At 46.4% G+C, this 17,185-nt stretch overlaps 1 protein-coding gene across 1 annotated transcript in view; it reads left to right on the top strand.

Moving 5' to 3' along the window:
* ADSL (adenylosuccinate lyase) overlaps positions 1 to 17,185 on the top strand; it is a 481,027-nt gene that overhangs the window by 404,059 nt on the left and 59,783 nt on the right. Inside the window, exon 11 of the mRNA XM_082265904.1 lies at positions 1,865 to 1,954. Within this exon, the coding sequence (XP_082122030.1) occupies positions 1,865 to 1,954 (90 nt within the window). The remainder of the gene's footprint in view (positions 1 to 1,864; positions 1,955 to 17,185) is intronic.

The following is a 17,185-nucleotide window of genomic DNA, read 5'->3' as shown; positions in this document are numbered from 1 at the left end:
ATTTATTTATTCAACTACAAGCAGCGCTGCAATCACTGTTTCACATATCAAAAGAGCACCAGCACTTTTTCACTGCAGCTAGCAGCTTTTAAATCAGCACACTGATTCAGCACTACAGCACTTTTTTTCCACAAGCGCAGGGTACACACAGTTTTATATATTATCTTGAACTTGTCCTATCCAGGTCTTTCTCTGCCCAGGACGCACACAATTCTAGATTTATTCCACAAGGTTTCATATTACAAAGTGAATGCAACCAAATCCACTATCTTAGGAATCAGTATACATGAGCAAACTAAATTGCTTTTGCAAAAAACCCTCCCAAATCCCTGGGCCCAAGGTGCAATTAAATAGGCATTAATATGGTGTCACCCCTATCCAACCTATACAAAGCTAATTGCGTTCCCCTTTTAAACTCCGTACATAAAGAACTGGAGAGATTGAGGAGATTTTACCTTTCCTGGATGGGCAGACTTGCTGCTTTTAAAATGACCATACTTCCACGTATTCTATACTATTTTAGAACCCTTCCTATTTGCATCCCTGACCAATTTTATCGTATATTGCAGGCTGATTTATCTACATTTATATGGTTAGACAAAAGGCCAAGATTTGCACCATCTATACTTTTGAAGCATAAGAAAGTGGGTGGTATGGTGATCCCTAATTTTAGGGACTATCATACGGCTGTTATATTAAACCAACTGTAATTTTGGTTCTCCCAATCCTATACAAAACCTTGGTGTGAATTAGAGCATCTGGACGTCTTTGGAACTTCCTTGTTGCAGCTATGACTAAGCTCACAGTCACCCACCGAGCTCACCCAATTATCAAAGCAGCTTTGATTGCATTGTCGTCTTATCTTAAGCTCAACAACAAAACATCCCAATCCACTCAAATCCCGATCCCTATAGCGTTCCTTCAAATTTTATTACCGCATCTGTTCCTTAAACATTGGATATCCCATGGGATACACACCATGGACGATTTAATCTCCAATGGTAAAATACTTCCGTTTCAAACCTTGCAACACAGATTTCGAATTTCCTCCAGAGATTTTCTGACATATGCTAGTATAGCAACATACCTTTCCCATCACCTCTTAACAAACTTCTCTATCCCTACCTTGGTGTGGTCCTTTTGGAACTCTAAATCTAAGAGGGTAAAGGGTATCTCGATGTTCTATCTTGATCTTAACCCAAAAACCTGTTTCACAAAGAGCTCCCAACTCCCCCCCCCCCCCCCCCCCGATTAAATGGGAAACAGACCTACAAACATCTTACTCAGAGGGACAAAGGCAAAAAGCAATTTGTTGTAACCAGAAATTCACCAAGTGTGCAAACCACTGGGAGAAGGGTCTAAAAATTCTCCTTAGGTGGTACCTCACTCCCTACACTACAGCTAAATTTACTAAGGGTGGGGATAATTCTTGTTGGAGAGGTTGTGGCCGAATGGGAACCTTGCCCCATATGTTCTGGGCCTGTCTGCATCTTAGAAGCTTCTATAATTCAGTATTTAAGCTTCTTGCTGAAGTGTCAGGAGTTTGGGTAAAAGCTAATTTTGAACAAGCAATTCTATAAATTAATCTTGACAAATGCTCACCTCAACTGAGACCCATTATGGACAATATACTAGCAGTGGCACGACTTATGATCCTTAGAAAGTGGAAATCCTCGGCTATCCTCAGCATTTCCTAACTTAAATGTCAGGAGTTGAGCTTTCAATTAGTTTTCTTAGCTTACTTTGGGAAAAAAAGTATGTGTCGAAAGCAAAGATCATAATTAAAAATACATTGGAAATTATTAAGAATCCCAATGAGTGTGACCCGATTCTGTCATAACTGTTGACATCTTTTCTCTTTCAGGTCATTGAAAGGAGAATTCGCCAGGAGCTGCCCTTCATGGCCACAGAAAATATAATCATGGCAATGGTGAAAAGTGGAGGAAATAGGCAGGTTAGTTATGCTCCCTGTAGTTTGTATTCCTATTTAAGAGTAATTTAATCTGTGAGCCTGGTTTTGTCTTTAACTGAGTAAAGTTATTGGACCAGACAAAACAGCAAAGTTTCAGGAATTATTATGCTGTGCTTTTTAAATCTGAATTACAAGAAAGCATAATGCTGTTTTAGTGCATTCCTTTATTGCATGTTTCGCAAATATCTCATTTTTTTCATAATATTTAGCCTCTCTGTGATAATACAATTTACTTAAAAGTTGCACTCCTATGACCTCTCTTCACACCTCTACTTCACACTATAGCAAGGGTATTGAATTGAAATTCATAGAGGTAAGCATAGTAAAAAAAAATTCCAGCAGAGTTCCAAATCGCATTTTTGTGCTATGATTCTATGCTATGAGATTCTTTACATCACCGCCCAGGTGTGCAGGCACGACAGCCCATGTGTTTTCTGATGGCAAAAGGCCCTGGCACCTTTTTAAAAATGCAGCCGCATAGAAACTCTATGGTGCAATTGTACTATGCAAATTCCAAGAAAACACACCTTGTATTTCAGTGCGTTTAGGAGCCAAAGGTACCCCTGCACATTTTCTGTGCAGCACCTCATTTTGTGTGCAGCTGCTTGTCCCCCTTCACATCTTTCCCACCACAGCACTGCCACCCTTCACATATCATCCCCACAGCACTGCCCCTTTCACTTCCCCCGCACAGCACTGTCCCTCTTTACATCACCAATCCCCCATACACAGCACTGTCTCTCTTCACATATCCCCGCAGCACTGCCCCTTCACCATACCCCCCCCCCCCCCACAGCACTGCCCCCTTCAGATATTCCCCCACAACACTGTCCCCCTTCACATATGACCCCCAAAGCACTGCCCCTTTCACTTCCCCCACACAGCACTGTCCCCCTTAACGTCACCCCCCCCCCCTACACACAGCACTGTCTCCCTTCACATATCCCCGCAGCACTGTCCCTTCACATCCCCCACCCCCACAGCACTGCTCCCTTCACGTATTTCCCCACAACACTGTCCCCCTTCACATATCACCCCCAAAGCACTGCCCTTTTCACATTCCCCCCACAGCACTGCCCCTTTCACATTCCTCCCACAGCACTGCCCCCTTCACATCCCCCCACAGCACTGCCCCATTCACATAACCCCCCACAAAATTGTCCCCCTTCACATACCCCCCCACAACATTGTCCCCCTTCACATACCCCCCCCACAACATTGTCCCCCTTCACATGTCACCCCAACACCTTTACATCACCCCTCCTCCCCCCCCCCCCTCTACACACACACACACACACACACACAGCACTTCCCTCTTAACATATCACCCCCACAGCACTGCCCCCTTCACATCCTCCCCATAGTATTGCTCCCCTTTACATGACCCCCACACACACACACCGCAATTCCCCCCTGTACATGACCCCTGCTCCCCATCCTTCACAATTTCACAGCCATGTCCTTTCCTCCCTTCACTCTCCTCCCTTACACAGAGCGAGGAGAAGGTGGGAAAATCCTGAACTGAAGGCAGAGGTGTACAGCATGGCGCACGGGAGCTGCCGGGGCAACCTTACAAAATTAGCAAGCTGGTGATTGGTTGCTACAACTGCCTCCTAGCAGCCAATCACCTCCTGGTTTAATGTGAAAAGTTCATTCAGGCAGCTGCCTCTCTCTATGCAGTGCTGGTCCCACCCCCAGTGCAGAATTTTCATGCCTCCTGATCTGCTCTGCTAATGACAGCGGCGAAGGCTGGGGACAAAAGCGTCAGCTAAATGGCACGGTCGCAGCAGTCCGGATAGAGCAGTAGGTCGGGCCGGACACGGACCACGGTCTGCCATTTAGTGATGCCTGCACTCCTCTGATTCAATGTAACGTCATTGCTGAATACAGTGGGATAGGACCATTACTGAGCAGGAGGCTCCAGGTTCCTGCAGAAAAAAATGAAAGTCGGCAGCTAAAAATCATGTAGCTGCTGACTTTTAATATTAGGACACTTATCTGTCCAGGAAATCCAGTGGTGTCTTTACCTATTGGGTGCTGCTGCCGCCATCTCCACTAAGGGAAACCGGCAGTAAAGCCATTGTGCTTCATAGCTGGTTCCCTACTGCGTGAAGTGTGCTGTGCTCTCTAATTGGGCTGACTGCAGGGGGAAGAAGGAAGGGGGTCAAAACTCAGGCGGAAGTTCCCCCAAACGTTGCTAAATGTGGGAGTGGAGGGGGGGGAGAAGGCAGAAGGGGGGAAAAGGCAGATAAGAAGCTTCCCCTTTGGGTGGAGCTCTGCTTTAATTAGCGTGGAGACCACTGCCATTAAAATGTATACTAGCAATGCTGGCACCATGATTTCTGTGCCTGTAAGGGGTTAGGTTAGCATTACTGTTAGGGTAAAGATGGCCAGCCATGAGAGAAATGTGGAGGTTGTAATATCTCATGAAAATTCTAGCTTCCTGGTTAAACCACATAAATACTAACACAAGGCTAAGCTATTTATTTGGTATAGTGGAAAACAAATTCTTGTTCAGACATCTTTGAACATTTTTTTGTTTCTTGCCTTCATTGAGTTGATCTTTTTTCATCATGCTCCTTTGAATTTTTCCATCAGTACAGGTTGAAAATGTACAGGATGGTCACCACCCATGATGCTGCATTCTCTTTCTTGCAGCAAAAGCTCAGGGAACATTCACTCTTCTGAAGGCCTGCAAAACATTCAAACTGCTTAGAGCAGCAATACTTCCTTTGCAGTCTATGACTATTGGGTCAGTCCAGAAAAGATTTTCACCCCTCTAAGAATCATTTCCTGAACTCCAATCAAGAGTTCAGGAAAAAGAGGTTTGTTCCTGCAGTAGACCCTGCCGTTTTTAGTTTTAAATCAAAACAACTTTATTGTGTACTGAGAACAACACAAGATATATACAGTAACAGTAATCTCTGGTCAATAAGCAGCAAAAGCAAAGAACAATGGCATACATACACACAGTGTCAGGCAGCAGGACAGAAAAAGCAAAAAGTAAGGCATCTCAAACAAATGCTATGTCATAAGTCAGTAGAAACAAAAAGAAAGCATCAAACTGCTATTCTGTGAAACATTATTCAGGACGTACAAGTAGTGGAGGCATTAAGCCACCGGTCCCACACCTTATGGTACTTGCCCGGGCACCCCCTATTAACATAGATAATCTTCTTGTACGGGAGTGTAACATTCACCTCATTGATCCAGGCAGCCAGAGTGGGCACCGCCTGTTGGATCCACCCTCTAGCCAGAAGTTTCCGAGCCAGGAAAAGAGTTTAGTGTAGGAAGGTAACCATGTGTTTATTCAGCTCAACGTCCGGGAACAGCCCAAGAAGGCACAGCCTGGGGTCGAGTGTCACAGGAGCACCCATCTGGTCGTGGAGGAATTGGACAACCTGGGCCCAAAATCCCCGCACACGCGGACAATGCCACAAAAGATGGTCAAATGTGCCAGCCGACAACAGACACTTAGGGCAGTGGGAAGCCCGGGTCTGACAAAATTTAGCCATGCGTACAGGAGTAAGGTATGCCCGGTGGAGGATACACACATGAGTAAAGCGGTCAGACATCTTGGGGGAAACAAATTTGGCACAGAGCAACACATCCTCCCAATCCTCATCTAGAACCTCCCCCAGCATGGGTTCCCATTTAGATTTAAGGTGGTATGCAGCTTTAGTAGCCGCAGGGGTCACCAACATTTCATACAAGAGGGCAATCGGTTTACAGTGATCCGTCCCCATGAGAACCCTAGACAGGTCCAGTGGTTCCACAGCCGGACACGTCACCGGGAACTGGGCCCGCAAAGCATGGTGAAGTTGCATGTAACAAAAGAACATGCTGGGTGGAAGGTCAAATTCCTGCTTAAGTTGACTAAACGTTTTCACCGATCCCTGATGTAGCACACGAGAGAGCAGGAAAACACCCTTAGAAATCCAAACCTTCGGATCAGGGATCAGCAGGAGTTCGGGCAACATTCTATTCAACCACAGCGGTGTATCAGCATGAAGAGATTCACATCCCAGTTTCTGTAAGGCCACATCCCATATCCGTTTATAGTTGTAGAGGAGTCCCCCTTTAGGAGGACACCTGGGAGAACCCCGCACCCCCCCAAAAAAGGTCACAAAATGGGTGAGGGGCATCAGCACCCGGATCCTGACAGACCAAAAGACGGCACCGCAAATTATCCTGTTTGTTCAGGTGTAAAAAATGGGACAGCTGGGCAGCTAAGTAATACAGAGGGAGGTCTGGTACGGCAAGGCCCCCCAGGGAGGTGGGGAGTCGGAGCACCCGCGAGGACAGCTTGCGCCGGGAGGTGCCCCAGATGGAGTTCCAAAGGGACTCCAGGACCTTGAAATAGCGTAGAGGTACATACACCGGGCAGTGCCAGAGGACGTACAGTATTTTAGGCAGCAAAATCATCTTAAGGAGACCTATGCGCCCCATCACCCCCAAAGGAAGCCTAGCCCATGTTTGCAATTTGGCCTTAAATAGAGCAATTACCGGCTCAAGGTTAAGCGAGATGTATTCTGACAGATTGCGAGAGACGCAGACTCCCAGATACTTGACCTTACTCACCCGTTGTAGGGGCGAAGAGGCTTGGTCCAACGTGGGGGGGAAGACATCAATGGGAAGGATCTGGGATTTATCCCAGTTTATGCGTAAGCCAGAAAACTGGCCAAACCGTTCGATCACCTGTAGAGCCGAAGCCAGGGAAGGACCCGCATCAGAGAGGTACAAGAGCATGTCGTCGGCATACAGACTAACTGTCTCCACCAGAGGGTCGACGGAGAGTCCCGTGATGTCCGGATGCGAGCGAAGCGCCGCCGCCAGGGGTTCCACCGCAAGCGCATACAATAGGGGAGAGACAGGGCATCCCTGACGCGTACCCCGAGAAAGGGGAAACACATCAGAAGTCCAGCCCTTCGCCAACACCCGCGCTCGAGGGGCATCGTATAGGATGGTCAACCACTTGATGAAGCGCGGGCCAAAGCCAAAGGAGCGTAAACAGTGCCACAAGTAGGTCCATTCGACAGAATCGAAGGCCTTAGCCGCATCAAGCGAGACCACCACGCGAGACCCAATCCGATCATGCGAGGACTGTAAGTTCATGAAAAGTCGTCTGGTATTGTACGCAGTGTTTTTCGTGGGCATAAAACCGGTTTGGTCAGAGTGTATTAGCGTGAGGATAACTTGATTCAAGCGGAGATTTTCACGTCGGTCTGTAAGAGAGAAATAGGTCGGTACAACTCAGGTTGGAGAAGATCCTTCCCCGGCTTCGGGAGCAGTATTATGTGGGCCTCACGCATAGAGTCCGGCAAAGCAGCTCCCTCAAAGATAGAGCGATACAGGGCCAAAAGCCTAGGGACCAGGGTAGGTGAGAAACGAGTATAAAACTCGATCGGGAGTCCATCGGTACCCGGTGCCTTACAGCGAGCAAAAACTAGAAATCGCCTCCTGCACCTCTTCCGCGGAGAAGGGGGCTTCAAGGGCCGCCACTTGATCCGCCGAGAGCTGAGGGAGGGAGATATCATTTAACAGAGCAAACAGTTCAGGGGGGTCATAGGCCACCTTGGAGGAGTAGGTATCACGGAAAAATTCTGCAAACATACCAGCAACCCGAGCAGCATCACTAATCAGAGAGCCATCAGGGGCAGCTAGGGAGATAACAACGGGGGGGGCGAGCGTCCAAATGAGCCAGGTACGCTAGAAGCCTGCCTGGGCGTTCACCTTGTTCAAAAATACGCTGTCTAGCAAAAAACATTTTATGGCGGGCTCGTTCATAGCTAAGCTGTTCAGCCACCCTCGTCTGTAGCCGAAGGCTACTCAGAGCTTCCTGGGTAGGTGCTAGGGCATACTGAGCCTCGCGCGAGGCTAGATCCTCCAATACCTGGGCATAGGAGGCTCGAGACTGGCGCTTAAACTTAGAAATAGCGGTCGAAATATGTAGGCAGGCGTGTGATTTAAACGCATCCCATACCGTCAGGACATCTGCGGTGCCGTCATTAATCCCAAAAAAAGAGTCTCATTCCGTCGCCAAGGGGTCGGTGTCAGGGAGTACATCAAGCCAGAACGGATTGAGACGCCAGTTACTGCGCGGTGGTCTGGACAAAACGTTCAGGACCACCCAGTAAGGGGCGTGGTCGGACAGGATACGAGGACAAAAGCCCGCTGCCTGCAGACAGGGAGCAAGCTGTGGTGAAACAAAAATATAGTCTATGCGGGACATGGATGCATGAGCCGCAGAAAAACAGGAGTAAGCCCTCTTGGTGGGATAGATGTGGCGCCATGTGTCAACAAGGCAGAACTGAGCTACAACTCGCCCAAATCGAGTCAATCCACCCGATGGTCGAGCAGGGCAGTCGGAGCCCGCCCTGTCCAGCATGGGGTCAATAGTCATGTTGAAATCTCCCAGCCAAATCGCAGGCACCGAAGGGTGACGAGCCAAGAAATCAAGGCCCGCCCCCAGGGCAGCACCAGTATATGGGGGAGGTACATAATATGCCATTAGCAACATAGGGGAACCTGCAAGAGTCACTTGTAAAAAAAACATAACGACCCTGAGGGTCAGTCTCCACTGAGCAAACAGCAAATGGGAGGGACTTAGCCACCAGCACAGAAACGCCACGGGAATAGGAACTGTACGTGGCATGGAAGGCCCAACCCATCCACGGCTTCTTGAGTGCACGAACCAGAGAGCCAGTGGCATGTGTTTCAACCAATACAATAATATCGGCCGATTGGGCCTTCAAAAAAGTAAAAAGGGCCGTCCGCTTAATTTTGTCCCTTGCTCCCCGGATATTCCAAAGCAGTACCTTCAGTGGGGCCATGGGAACAGATAAAAAGGTATGATAGGAGGAGGGTACCAGTCAGCGGAGACCGAACCTACTGGGAGACACAGCAAAGAACCATCTGACATAGCAGAGATATGCATGGTTGAGAAAATAAAAAAACAGAAACATAGCGCAGTACACAGACATAGACATACATAGTTATAGTGCAATCGTTTCATATCCAGTACACAAAAAACAGCCATAAAAAACAAAACCCTAACCCACCCAGCTCTACACCAACCCCAACTTGTGTGAGCATATGTCCCCAAACAAAGTGTCCCAACGAAAGCTGAAAGGAGATTGCACCAGCCATGGTGGAGACCCCGGAGGATCCAACACACCCATGGCCGGGGTACCAAACTTAAAAAAGCCAGTGCCCAATACATGGTAGCAACACGGGCACATAGCAGCAGGGGGGGCAAACATTCTCTGAAAAACAAAAGAGAGCAGTGGACGCCTCCGGTTGATAGCTCCCAGGGGACACGGCACCCAGGGGACACGTGGATGGAGCAAACCGGAGAAGAGTCCGCACGGCAGTCTGTTGAAAGTTCTGCAGTCAGGCCGGATACACAGAAAGCATAAAGGCGGCTTCCAAACAGAAATCAAGGGGGGAGAAGGGGGGTCCAAAAGTAAGGGCAAGAGTCACAGGTAACATCAGGGAAACGTTGCAAAGACCCCCCATGAGGCTCAAAGAGTGTAATATATTCCCCAGCGAGAAAAGTTCCAGGTGATTCAGAATAGCCATGGACAAGCAAAGGGCAGGCAACGGGCGAGAACCATGGAAGAGATAAAGTACTTACATCTCAAGCAGGGCGCAGTCTGTCCAGCCACGCCACAGCCTCGTTCGGGTCCTCAAAAAAAATGCACCCGGTCTTCTCCTACCACCCTTAACCGGGCCGGGAACAACATAGCCTACTTTAAGTTGCAGGCCCGCAGCCTCCGCTTGATATCCACAAACTTGCCCCGACGACGCTGCACCTCCGCGGAGAAGTCAGGAAAGGCCAGTACCTGCGAGTTAAGATGAGGGATATTGCCCTTGTCCCGGGCCAGACGAAGGATAGCATCTCGATCCCTGTAGTTCAGGAACTTAGCAATGAACACCCGCGGAGGAGCTCCTGGAGGCGGCGGCTTGGATGGCACTCGGTGGGCCCGCTCTACCACAAACGACTGGGAGAAGGGTTCGCGGCCATAGGTGGTAACCAAGAGTTCCTCAAGGAATGTGGCCGGGGAGGCTCCCTCAGCGCCCTCAGGTAGGCCAACAAATCGCAAATTGTTGCGACGCATGCGATTCTCCAAGTCATCCTGTTTAGCCATGAGCATGGAGATGTGGCGTTCGGCCTGGTCAGAGGAGGCCTGCAGAGGGGGGACCGCATCTTCCACGTGGCCCAGGCGGCGCTCCGTCTCCGACACCCGCTCCCGGAGCCGCTGCATGTCTTGCCGGATGAGAGAGACATCCACCTTCACCTCCTCAATTTTCGCCGTCAGGGTCGCCTGGCAGGTCGAGATGGCATCCAGGACTTGGGCGAGATCAGTGGCGGGAACGTCCGAGGGTGAAGACGGGGCCGCGCCATTCGCCGGTGGGGCCTCCTTGTCTTTGTGCCTGAATTTCTCCAGTTTGGCGGCGGCTTCAGACTTCTGCCGAGGAGGAGACATGTAGCCACCGGGTCCGTGCAGGACAGGAGACCGAAGTAAGGTAATTCAGTCGTCAGGTAGGGAGCAGGATCGTTTAATCAGGATGATGCCGGCGGAGCTCACGGTCTATGTGTCCTACTCCATTGAGCTTCAGGCCATGCCCCCGCCGTTTTTAGTTTTAAATGTCTTACTGTACTTGTAGAAGGTGTTCTTTAATTCAAAGATTCTGCTGACAGAAAGTTTAAAACACTCCTAAAGGCTCTCTTTACTTTTGCATGCACAAATTTATCAAAGATGTGACAGACTGAAAGGTCCTTCTTTCACAGCTGATGGTTCCAAAATCCCCTCCTTCAGGTGCTTCTACCTCCTCAAAATGTAAAGCAGCTTAACACTGAACAGAGGCTTCAGCTGCTAAGCCAAAAGACGGCCCTTCCTTTTGGCACAAAACTTTGGAACACAAAATCCAACAAAGAATAAGAAAAAAGGTGTGTGGCGCTGCCAGAATATGCTAATTGTTCTGTGTGTCTTTCAACGATGCTAAAGATATATTTGATAAATATGTGTCTCCAATGTGAATAAGAACTTAATAAAGTGTCAAGTGCATCATATATGTGACTGGTGAAAGGTGTATAGTGAGTACAACAATAATCGGCGATCCAACCCTGTGAGGGGTACATAAAAGTGCTAGAACAACTTCAAATATAAATGGGAATAAATTAGGTGATGCAAGTGAATAAAACGTATGAAAAAATGTGAGTGATATCAACCTAATAAATAGATAAAAATATTAAAACTCAATTGGATCTGCCTAAAAACAATACCACATGGGTGAACTGTGAAAATCCTAAAACAGTGTAACTAAACAATAATTAGCATCATATATTGACATGGAATATATTAGGTAAAACTAGTAAAACCACTCTAAAATTTGACAACCATAGTCCAGTTACTAGTAAGTCCGTGGTGACTGGAGGGCCTAAAAAGGATAGTCCCACAACGGAAAAAAACTCCCTCAATTGGGGGAGCAAAAAGTGGCTTGAGTGCAGGTGCTCTAACGGAGAACTTGGGAGGTGCTCGGATATCAGTGACCATTCAGTGCTCCCCGCACCCCTTGGACCGCACTCACCAGAGTTGATCACCCCTGCAGGGGTATCAGGCCTTGGATATTTAATCCTGGGGTCCTCTTCTCTGGTTGTTGGGGTCACTGTGTGGTTCGATGTTCTGTCCGAGTCCTGCGTGCCAAGGTCCCTGGAATCGGGGTCCACCGGTGCACGAATATGTATGGGGGAAGAAGGCTCACATATCTATGTGAGCCTTCTTCCCCCATACATATTCGTGCACCGGTGGACCCCAATTCCAGGGACCTTGGCACGCAGGACTCGGACAGAACATCGAACCATATAGTGACCCCAACAACCAGAGAAGGGGACCCCAGGATTAAATATCCAAGGCCTGATACCCCTGCAGGGGTGATCAACTCTAGTGAGTGCAGCTAAGGGGTTCGGGGAGCACTGAATGGTCACTGATATCCGAGCACCTCCCAAGTTCTCCGTTAGAGCACCTGCACTCAAGCCACTTTTTGCTCCCCCCAATTGAGGGAGTTTTTTCCGTTGTGGGACTATCCTTCTTTTTAGGCCCTCCAGTCACCACGGACTTACTAGTTACTGGACTATGGTTGTCAAATTTTAGAGTGGTTTTACTAGTTTTACCTAATATATTCCATGTCAATATATGATGCTAATTATTGTTTAGTTACACTGTTTTAGGATTTTCACAGTTCACCCATGTGGTATTGTTTTTAGGCAGATCCAATTGAGTTTTATCATTTTTATCTATTTATTAGGTTGATATCACTCACATTTTTTCTTACGTTTTATTCACTTGCATCACCTAATTTATTCCCATTTATATTTGAAGTTGTTCTAGCACTTTTATGTACCCCTCACAGGGTTGGATCGCCGATTATTGTTGTACTCACTATACACCTTTCACCAGTCACATATATGATGCACTTGACACTTTATTAAGTTCTTATTCACATTGGAGACACATATTTATCTAATATATCTTTAGCATCGTTGAAAGACACACAGAACAATTCGCATATTCTGGCAGCGCCACACACCTTTTTTCTTATTCTTTATTCTTACTATATTTCTAGGAATATAGTGTATAGGTGGGCTGCAGCCAGTATCAAATACCATATAAAAGGCTAAAAATTATCCTAAGCGCGGATTCTTTATATTTCACAAAATCCAACAAGTCTACCCCAAAGGCTTCTTCCCAATGAAGGGGTGCCCTGAATCCTAAAGGTGGAGGAATATATATTACAGTTTGCTTTTCTGTGGGTCACAGACCTCTCAGACCTATAGATTCAATCAGTGGTTTTAAAGGGATACAAAATAGTTCCAAACTCTACTCCCTCACTGTTTCTTCTTTCAAAAATATGAAAAACTGGGGTGATCACTCCAGTACCTCCAGAGGACATATTGCAAATATTTTATTCTATCTGGTAACAGTAACAAAATCCAACTGCTGTATTCACGCTATCCTGAGCTTAAAATCCTTAAAAAAGTATCTTCAAGTTTCCAAAGTTTCATATGAACTCTCCAAGGTCAGTAATTGCTTTTCTGAGACAAAGGGAATACCTGGCATCCCATAGATGCCGATTTGCAGTTTCTCATTTACCCACCTCATCAGTGCTTTCTGCACTTGGATATCTGCACTCCAGAGAGAGAGATATCATTTTGCCCCTGTACAAATCATTAGCAAGACCTCATCTAGAATATGCAGTTCTGTTTTGGGCACCAGTTCTTAAAAAGGATATCGGGGAACTGGAGAAAGTGCAGGGAAGGGCAACCAAACTGATAAGAGGCATAGAGAAGCTCAGCTATGAGAAAGATTAGAGGAGCTGGATTTTTTCCTCTCTGGAGAAGAGGAGATTAAGGGGTGATATGATCACTGTGTATAAATACATAAGTGGTCCATATAGTGAACTTGATGTTGAGTTATTCACTTTAAGATCAACGCAGAGGACAAGGGTGCACTCTTTACGTCTAGAGGAAAACAGATTTAGTCTCCAAATACGGAAAGGTTTCTTCACCATAAGAGCTGTGAAAATGTGGAATAGACTCCCTCCAGAGGTGGTTCTGGCTAGCTCCCTAGATTACTTTAAAAAAGGCCTGGTTTCTTTCCTAGGTGTACATAATGTAAATGGGTACTAATCAGGGATAGACCGATTATCAGCAAGGCCGATATGCACTTTCCCCGATAAATCTGTATTGGTCCTGGAACTGGCCTATATTGCAAATATTTTTGTGACCACATTCTGCTTTCTTAGGCTGCCTCCCTCGCCTTGGACAGCCTTGTCTGGAGTCGGGACTAGTCTCGCAGGAGTGTATCACAGCCATACACCCACCCACAGCAGCCTGGTGCCAGCTAGCCACCCACATCCACAGGCCCTGTACCAGCCAGCCACCCACAACAGGGTGCCAGCAAGCCAGCCATTAAGCTTTAAACAAAAATGAACATGTTCAGTACCAGATTTGTGTCAAAAATTGTCAAAACTTTATTCAAAACTTTAAATATACAAAATATTGGCCGATACGTTGTGACCAAAATATCGGTATCGGCCCTGAAAAAACCATATCGGTCTATCCCTAGTACTAATATTTATAGGTAAAGTTGATCCAGGGAATATCTGATTGCCTCACGGGGCATCAGGAAGGAATTTTGTTTCCCCTGCTGTAGAAAATTGGATCATGCTTTGCTGGGGTTTTTCCGCTTTCCTCTGGATCAACTGCGGGTGTAGGTTTGTTTATATGGGATTGTATGGTTGGGTTTTCTTTACTTTTTTTGTTTTTTATTGGTTGAGTCAGATGGACTTGTGTCTTTTTTCAATTTGACTAACTATGTAACTTAGCCAAAGCAAACAAACATTTCCAGCTTGTTGCACTACCACTCAACCTATTCTCTGCTCTGAGTATTTACAAAGGTATTTGCAAACCTTCTTGCCCTATTAAGAACTGAGGGCATTCAGGTCACAGGGTATGCAAATAACCTTCTTCTGAATGACTTGTCTCTCTTCCAGCTGTCTGCACACATCCACAGAACTATTCAGATACTTCAGGCTTTTACTTAGGTATTCCTCTTCCAAAAAACACACTCCAACCTTTCCTTCACCTGGGGTACCTGGTCCTCATTCTAGACACAGCCCAAGCAAAAGTCTTTCTTCCAGAAAACAAACCTATTCCTTGCAGATCTCATGTTCAGGCCTTGAGATCATAGGAGCTTCCCTGTAAGAGTCTCCATCAGAGTTCTGGGCCTTGTGGTGACCTCCTTTGAGGATGTTCCATACGCCCAATTCCATGCAAGGCTTCTCTAACACAACATCTCATAGGTATGGAACAAACCTGTCCCTTAACTTGTTGGACTTACAATCCAGCCTTGGCAATAGGGGAATTGTTTCTACCATACCATTGGACAGTGGTAAAAACAGATGCCAATGGAGTATTAAGTCGCGCTTGGGGAGTGGCAAGGGAAAATATCTATAAGATTATGTAATATATACAGTGGGTCTGAGCCCAATCACCAGAACAAAGCTACAATAAAAGAAACTAGAAAGCAATAAAGTGTGTGTATAGTCTCAAACATGTTATATATCAGATGTATTAAACTGCTCAAATGAAGATCATATTCCTCCTGAAAAATAAAACATGTTATACTTACCTGCTCTATGCAGTTTGTTTTGCACAGAGCAGCCTGGATCCTCCTCGTCTTAGGTCCTCTTCAGTTCTCCTAGCCCCTCCCTTCTGTTGAGTGCCCCCACAGCAATCGCTTGTTATGGGGGCACCCAAGCTGAGTCACAGCTCCCTGTGTCCATTCAGACACGGAGCTGTGACCCGACCTCGCCCCCCCCCCCTTCTTTTTCCTGATTGTCTCAATCATTTTGATTGACAGCAGTGGGAGTTAATCGCGCCATGCTGCTGTCTCAGCCAATGTGGAGGGGAGCGCCAGGTAGCTTAGACAATCCTGCAACATCGCTGGATAAAGTAAGGCTCAGGTAAGTAATAGGGGGGCTGCTACACACAGAAATTTTTTTATCTTAATGCATAGAGAATGCATTAAGATAAAAAAAAACCTTCTGCCTTTACAATACCTTTAAATAATGTCAAAACACAGCCTAAGGAAGGACCATGCATGCTCCGAACACGTGCCTGTTGATCTCCCTGCCCCACTTGCGGTTACATCACAGCTGACGGAGGTACGATCGCCACTCTGACCAGGAGCCCTGGTATCCACCAGTGACAGCGGTCCAGATCTGGATTACACAGAAAGGGCCCCACAAGTGACATGCCTATTTATATTGTTTGTTTGTGAGTCTTTTTGTTTTTAAAAAAATAATGTATCTTACTTGGTTTAGAATATAACAAGCTGCGCTAAAACAATATATCAGTGCTATGACCACACGTGTGTATATATAAAAAGATTTTAAAGTCCTAATAGTCTCTTGATTCAAGTATTTTTCTCAGTGATGAAAAACAGGAATCTTCAAATATAGTGGGACCTCCACTGGTAGTACAAACTGCTTACCAGATAATGGTGAATAGTGAACCAATTCAGAGGATTCCACTCTCTAAGCCACCGAAAATAGCTCCCTTGTGAATTGTATTCGCTGTATTCCAAATATCCTGGACCATGAATAGCCTCAACCGATATTAGATTGTACACGTAGGAAAAAGGATATAAGATCCCATAGCGTAATACTGATATGGATTTTGTAAACGTAGAAGGGAATCCCAAAAATGTGCAAAATATATGTGAAATAAATCATACACATACAACTGTGAAGGGACCATAAAGGACAAAATCCAAGGAAGGATTCACCTGAAGTGCCCACCACCAAGTGTACCAACTGCTTACCAGATATAAATCAATCAAAATGATGACCACCACCGATAGTGCGAACTGCTTACCAGAAATAAATTAATAATTGCAAAATAGTGAATATGGACAATCCAGATGTGAACCAGACTCCACCAGTTGCCGACAGTGACCGCCACCCAATAATGCAAACCGCTTACCAGATGTTGGTATATATAAAACCAATTGGAATATAGATACACCCAAGATCACATATGCTCCAGCATCCAGGTATCAAAAGGTTCAATGGCCTCCAAAGATGGTGAATTGAAGTCACACAGCATGGGCATTGATCCCCAGGTCACATGTATAAAATAAATATACACCCCATAGCTTAAAACTGTATGGTTTATTAAAATCAAATTAGGTAAAAAAAAAACCTCACAAACATCAATGAGCGGAGAGCGTGTAGAAGATACAAGCCGCCGGCCGGTCGGCTCTTCCGCCCGCCCTTGGTCTCGTTCCGATGACATCAGCACGCCGCGACCGACGTACGTTTCGTCAGGAATGACATTTTCAAGGCATGTCATAGCACTGATATATTGTTTTAGCGCAGCTTGTTATATTCTATTTATTGTTTGGTGTTGTCACACTTGAAGCTGCTGCTTCTTTTTTCCTTTACATAGCGCGGTTATCCTCCCCCACCCCCCCTTTTTTACATCCATCTTACTTGGCTTACTAGAACTGCTGTGTCTCCCTGCTTATAAAAACATATGCCAGTTTCACAGTTTCTCCCAGTTCCCTGGAACATGATCGCCCAAAGAAGCCAAGTTCCCCATCAACATCTTAGAGCTCAGAGTAATAAAGATGGCTCTTCCTTGGA

Source organism: Pelophylax lessonae, assembly GCF_965119305.1.
Source record: "Pelophylax lessonae genome assembly, chromosome: 8".
Taxonomy (NCBI): Eukaryota; Metazoa; Chordata; class Amphibia; order Anura; family Ranidae; genus Pelophylax; species Pelophylax lessonae.
Note: the sequence above shows the minus strand (reverse complement) of the source record. Positions and strands in the feature narration are given on the sequence as shown.